The sequence below is a fragment of the Nannobrachium achirus genome (assembly GCF_963921795.1).
Source record: "Nannobrachium achirus genome assembly, chromosome: 22".
NCBI classification, from domain to species: domain Eukaryota; kingdom Metazoa; phylum Chordata; class Actinopteri; order Myctophiformes; family Myctophidae; genus Nannobrachium; species Nannobrachium achirus.
In genome coordinates, this window is record NC_137829.1 from 8,246,601 (window position 1) to 8,253,838 (window position 7,238).

The 7,238-nt window shown below is 47.4% G+C and overlaps 1 protein-coding gene across 3 annotated transcripts in view; it reads right to left on the reverse strand.

The window, feature by feature from the left end:
- The window catches only part of LOC308308036 (Krueppel-like factor 12), a gene marked incomplete at its 5' end in the record, with an annotated part of 58,387 nt that extends 51,887 nt beyond the window's left edge, over nucleotides 1-6,500 (reverse strand). Inside the window, one exon of one of the 3 annotated variants that reach the window (XM_080753400.1) lies at nucleotides 6,380-6,500. Coding sequence is in view for 1 of the 3 variants with exons in the window: in XM_080753402.1 (XP_080609528.1) it covers nucleotides 6,376-6,472 (97 nt within the window). Of the gene's footprint in view, nucleotides 1-6,058; nucleotides 6,321-6,375 lie in introns of those variants that run through there. The other 2 variants (XM_080753402.1, XM_080753399.1) reach the window with 2 other exon arrangements.
- Nucleotides 6,501-7,238: the final 738 nt, after the last annotated feature.

Here is a 7,238-nt window from a genome sequence, read left to right on the forward strand (position 1 = left end):
GTTGCGAGGCCCTCCCCCAACATACGTATGCATCGCGTACATACCATGCACGGTGGCTTGTCTAATGCATGCATCAAAACACTAGCACTCACATGCACTCAACAATCGACCTAGATGTTTTACAAAAAAAAACAAGTATACAGACGCTCCAGTCCACTGACTCATACAGTTAGCTACTGCAAACAACTCATGTAGAACACATCCCCTCTACTCTCACATGGCACGGCAGCAACACACACTCTTATCTTTCTCGTATCCTTCTTGTTCTCACCCGCTGTCCCTTGTGATTTAAACACACACCACACATAATCGCACTCGCGCTCACGCGCACACACACACACACTTAGTCACATGCACTTGCATTTACCCTAAGTGTTTAATGGCCTTGCAGAGCCCTCTCAATGCAGCATCACGGAGTGTCTACCCTATCTGGGCTCACGCAGCATTTCCGCTGACATGACCAAATCGACCCCAACACTGAGCATGGAAACAGACAACAAACGTACCTATCTAAACATTCCAGCACACTGACACTTATTACAAACCTGTGTGCAGTTATTTATGCCAAGTGAGTTTTTCCCTTAGTTTGACCCATTCCTGCTCTCTTACGCAGCTTAATAAAACGAGCAGCTGTGTTTACCTCTATTACTCATCTACTCGCGGCCTCACTTTGACTGTTGTTCTTCTCATTTTCGGCTAAGGCCGCATTAGCTGAAGGGCCTGGTTGAAGATGCTAATTGAGAGGAGTTATGGTCCATAGCGTGGACCCACGTTAACATGGCTCTGGTGCTGTTTAAAGCCAAACAGCCTGTGGAATGCCACAGGCCTCCAAATGGATTCCACATGTTGTTTGCATAATTTCCTCCCCGAACGGTTGACCTACAGTACAACTGGAAACAAAGTTCACAGTTATCCGCGCAGCATCGCTACGCAGGGCTGGGAGAGGGTCTGCTGAAGCCATCTACCCCCCTGACCAAAGAGATGCTCCCAAAAGCTGCACTAGAGGGAAAACTATTTTCCTGTCTAGCTACAGTATAGTGCTCAATAGTGGGTCAAACCTGCATTGAAATGCCCTTCCCTTCTCTCTACTTTGACTTCCTTCCTCCCCCCCATTCCTTCCCCTTTTCCCCTGTTGTCAAGCTTACAGATCAACCGTGATCGGCCCAAGTAAAAAAAAAAAAAAAAAGGGCCCTGGCTGGAGCCAGTCTAATGAGAAGGGTAAAGTTCACCACAGCCTGAGAGGCGTTGCCTAGCCACACCTACAGCACAGTCAGAGAAACATGTCAAAGCAACCTTAAATCAGAGTCAGGGGGCAATCTCCCCTCAGTGAGTCACTTCCAGTAAGCACTGAGTGTCCTGCCTAGAGATGGTGTGAGGCACAATACACTCAGATCAATGTTCTGGTCGGGACAACATCCTCTCAGAGGCCCCCGTGCTGCCTTCCTTAAAGTCTGTTTGTCGTTTGATAATGCATTTCGTTTCTATCCATGGGGTTGATATACTTGTGCTCGTCGATGCTTGGTTTCATGGTAGGCTTTAGTGGAAAGTCACATAAATTCACATTAACAAAGACGTACACGACTACACACACGCACACGCATGCATGCACACGCACACACAGGGTCAGGTTGTGCTGATCTTTTTGCATTTAAGTGATCACTGACTTTCACAACACTGTCCTGTGCTTGCCCTTTCTCTCTCTCTCTCTCTCTCAAACACACACACACGCGCGCGCGCACACACACACGTGAAGTAGCACTCCGTGTACACCCAAAACTCAACTTTGGTAAACAAATGTGGGCTGGACACACGGGTCAAGGGTTGAATACACAAGGGAAAACACAGAGCAGGAGGAGAACATTTAGTCAAACTTTGGACATGACACATCGACAGGACAGGAGACTTGTTGTTGGTTTTAACCAACAAATGTATAAGTCTAATTTCTTGAGCGACCGATGCCAGAGTTTTGGGTTTGATGCCAATCCCAATTCCTAGACCACTGATTACCTGCTTTGACCCATATTTTGTTAATTGCAACGATTTTCTAATCAATGTGAAAAACGTAGACATGTTCAAAGTTTCTATTTAAGAAAGAATTAACTAAGCAATTAAAAAAACACACAAAACAAAACACAAATAACAACTTAAGTCGTGCTCAAATATAAAACAAATAGCTGATCTATAAAGCTCCCATGGCACATTGTGAACTGCAGTTTTTTTTAACTGCTTTTCACCTACAGTACAACGATTGGGACACATCGGCTGCATAATTGCTGATACCAACGTCGTCAAAAACTTCAAATAATGGCCGACATATTGGCCAGACTGATACATCGGTCGGACTCTATATTTCACACACAACTGCAAATAAAACACAAACAGAAATGAATGTGGCACGCCATTCAGACACAAACGTAACACATGTGTTGAATGAAATAATCATGCGTGTTTCTCAAGTTTATTCCCAGACAGCGAGTGAACAGAGACCAAGCACTTTTCCATTCTTAAAGGAGTAGTTCACTCCCAAAATGACTTTTTTTCTATTGATTACATTGATTAAATGCATTTGGGTTCCCATCCGGAATCAATGGGGGTACATGTATTCTTATCAAATTGTTGTCTTAGGAATGTGACAAAAAACTAAAAATATTATTGAACTCAAGTCTCCATGGCGTGAGTAATCAATAGGAAAAAAAAGTCATTTTGGGGGTGAACTACTCCTTTAATAACCATTGTGTCTGACAGGTGAAATCAGCGATCTCTTCATCTCTTTGGGAACGTGTCGATCCATCATTACGGAAAATCCCCCCTCCACTTGGGGGCAATCTGTCTCACATTGTACGCGCGCGTGCGCGTGTGTGTTGGGAGTCAGTCTTTAGTGTGTGGTGGTGATGTTAGGCTCCTGTGCCTGTGAATAGCTGGGTCTGACAGCTCCAGAGACACAACGCCCTCTCTGTAGCCAGGGGCCATCTCACACACACGCACACACGCGCGCACACACACACACACACACACACACACACACACACACGGACGCACGTACACACACATGGACAGGGCTATCCCACAATGCACCTTGAGCACGCCCCTTTCCCCCACTCCCACCTCCCCTCCCCTCTGGCCAGGGACGTGCAGAGAATGTTAGAGAGGCAGGGGCTGAAATTTCCAAAAGGGCCTTTTGGTGAAAATATCGAAAATAGAAGACCTCCAAGTTCACAACGCGCTGCGCTGCAACGTGTTGTGAGCTTGGAGGTCGGCTATTTTCGGTGCTTGATACCACACTAAACTAAGCATAGTCAAGTGAATACTGGATATTTGACGTACAACATGGATTTCTACACAACGAGGGCAATTCTTTCAACATAAGCATTCAAGTTCTGGAGAGTTTGGACATGCAAGGCAATTCTCTTGAATGCTGCCTTCACGTATGGCATGGAAAGAGGGCATTTGCATTTCTTTCACCATAGTAAAAACAGCGTTCATGGTCTGGAGAGGGCACTTTTTACAGAGGGGTAAAAGGGCTGGGGCTCAAGCCCCCTTTTATGTCTATGGGTGCACATGCCTGCCTCTGGCCTTGGCTTTACAGTAGGAGTCTCTTGGCAAGCGAGCGTGGCCATATACAGTGCAGTGCAGTCTATCTCCAATCAATGGCTATACAGTCCATAACATGCAGCTGGATCAATGATACAGCAGTCAATCAATATGCTGGCAGTTAACCCGACTGATTAGGCATAGCACGGGGAATTCCACAACCCCCTCATCCCAGAATAAGTGTGTGCCCTTCGAATGATATAGTACTATAGTATTCCATCCTGAAAGATTCCATCTGTCAACAAGCGGCCCAATTTGTGTGTCCTGATCTGTGGCAGACAGATGATGCCTTTAGTGGCGGAATCCTGCAGAGCAATTAAATGTGCTGGGGGGGAAAGCGGTGTTGATGGAGTGATAGGGCCTATCCGCTGGTGATTGGCTTTTTAATTGAGTCCCCCACCTGAGCTGATCACTATCATAAGCCCTTGGACCATATCTGAGGGGTGATTGCGACCGAGGAAGGAATCGAAATGATAGCAATAGCTTAACGCGGCGGTGTTGGTGGTGGGGGATTACAGCCTTCATTGATCTGGTTGCGGACGGTCACAAATATCTATGTTATGCAGCCAGAGTGTGACTATTTTTCATTTAATTATTGTGTGTGTGTGTGTGTGTGTGTGTGTGTGTGTGTGTGTGTGTGTGTGTGTGTGTGTGTGTGTGTGTGTGTTTGACACTGAGCGGTTCATATGTGACACTGAGCTGTTCATGTAGCATAAGGGTGCATGTATAGCGATATCTGCCTTCTTATGCGTATTCATGCGAGGGGAGTGAGGGGTCCATGGTAAATGGATTTAAGTGAGAGTTTAAATGGGCACTAATCTCACTCACTGAATACCCCTGATCTCCAGGGGGTCTATTCTATGCCCCCCCCCCATCTCTCTCCTATGCCATTGCCTGCTCACTCACAAAATCCCTCCATACTACTTACACACATAGCTACACACAGGCTTGCGAATGCAGTCTCTCTCTCTCACTCACACACACACACACACACACACACACACACACACACACACACACACACACACACACACACACACACACACACACACACACACACACACTGCTGTCACACAGTTAAAGGCGGGGGAGGGCCCCTCCAGTGTGCGGGGGTAAAGTCATGGAGGTCAGTGCTCAGTTTCCACATCAAACCCAGGAGCAGAGGGGCCAGAGTCTCTTCTCCAAACCATCCCACCCACCCACCCACCCACCCCTCCCTCCCTCCCTCGCCCCATCCACCCACTACCTCTGCCCTCGCTGGGGTGTACAAATGCCTTTGCTGTCAGCTCTGCCCCGGTCCCCTGTAATTGAAAATAACAGCCGAGGGCCAGCCCCTCAGCCACTCTCTCCCCTCCGCCCGGTGGCTCTCTGCCTCCTGACAGCCACCCATCAATACCAATGACTATTACCCTGGAAGTGAGAGCGCTGTCGATGACACCCAAGACACCAGCCCTGCAACACTCCCACACAGAGGCGCGCGGTGACAAAACGCCGAGCGCATGCACACGCACACACGTAAACACAAACATACTCAAACAAACACTTAATACATGTATGCACGTTCACACGCGCATATATGCGCACACACACACTGACACACACGCACGCACGCACGCACACCTCCCCCCGGTGTCCTTCCTCAGCCACCCGAGCCTCCTAATGTTTAACCCGTTGCTAACAGCCCTGGCTCTCTGTAAGCTACAGTACGGCAGGCAAATAAGGCTGTCAGGCACACACACACACAACACACACACACACACACACACACACACACACACACACACACACACACACACACACACACACACACACACACACACACACACACACACACACACACACACACACACACACACACACACACAAATAACAGACATAGTGAGGCGCACCACAAAAAACTCTTGACAAGCACCAAACTTTTCCAGAACGAAAGTGCAGAGAGAGTTTGCTGCTGCTGTTGCTGTTTCGCTTTAAACTCTCATGCCTGAGTTAAAAGACATTGAGTCAGCTCTAGCCTACAATAATAACCAGACTAAGTTCACACACACTGAAATCACAATAGGCACAAACAGTGCAAATTAAACTGTGAACAGTTGCCTCAAAACAAAGTATAGCCTCAAAGAGGTACACCGGTACAGTATGGGATGATGTCCATGCCTGTGTCCACTCTGTGTAAACAGCAAGACTCTTCTTGTTCATGACAGTTCATGGATTGGAGTCATACTGGAAATAGGTGTTATAAGTCCAGTCAGCATCGGTGATAGCCTCTGTCTGTATTCCTTTCTGACTGACAGCGAGTACAATGCCGCACACGGACAACAGTGTGCCGTATAGGTGATCTGACTTGTCATTGGCTTTGACAGAGCAATGACAGCTGAACGAGACACACGGAACAGAAGCACAAACCCACCAACATGACAAATGAAGCGCACAGTGGCAGAGCAACGGTAGGAGAAAATGCACAGACCTTGTCAGAAGCTGCAGAGCCGTGGAGACTGTTTTCTCTTCTACAGTCCTCTCTCTCTCTCTCCTCTCTCTTCTCCCCGCTCTCCACTCTGTGTTGTATGTGTCGGTGCGCAAGCGCGCGCACGTGTGTGTGTGTGTGTGTGTGTGTGTGTGTGTGTGTGTGTGTGTGTGTGTGTGTGTGTGTGTGTGTGTGTGTGTGTGTGTGTGTGCGGGAGTGAGTGAGTAGCTCCCTCCCCTTCTGCCTCTCAGCTGCTCGGCTCTGGCAGTTCTCAGGAAATGAATGGGAGCGCACAGAGAACGGTTGTACTTGCAAATGACTTACCCCAGTCACATGATCCTCTAAATGTAGGGTGGGCCAGTGGGCGGAGGCTTCATAAGCAAAGGGAAGACAATATACTCTAAGCTTTAACAGCATGCATCGAATTACACAGGGCCCCTCCGGGGAGGTTTCCGACGCGTCCACTCGGCCAGCAAGCCCTCACTCGGTCTCTCTCTCTCTCTCTCCCTCTCTCTTTCTCTCCTTCTCTCTCTCTCTCGCCCTCCCAGAGCTCAGAGCCCAGGGGCTAGGGGGTGAGCACAAGAGAACCTCCCCGTTTAAAGGGACGGCGGAAAAGGTGTACATGTGGACAAGAAGATTGTTATTGTTTATCTTTGGTGGAAGGGGGACATAGTAGAGCACTGGGAAAATGTTGTGTTGTTACATGGACATGTGCTAATACTTAATATTACTATGTACTGTAAGCATGTTTTAGGCAAGCAGAAAACTAATTGTAGAATGTTTATTATTTTGGTTTAAAATGTTATATTCATTTTCATATTTATTAAATATACTGAATTTAAACGAGACAATTGGAATTTGTGTCTTGCCTTATCAATATAAGGATTTACGGTAATGTAAATATTTCTTATTTACTATAACTTGATTTTAATATTTGACCAGGTGTGTGGGTATAAAGGGATAACGTTTCTGCCTACCACTGTGGAGACTGCATCAATTCCTCGCGGTGCCTCCGGTGGGAAATTGGTGTTTTCACTCGGGTGGGAAACTGGGGTGATGCACAAGCCGTTCCTACAGGTTGGGAACAGAACTTGAAGGGATAGCTTGTTCCTCCGCACATGCTGCTGCGCCTCCTGGTGAAAAAAGAAGTGGTTGGTGACTCCATATGTACAGTATGGGAGGA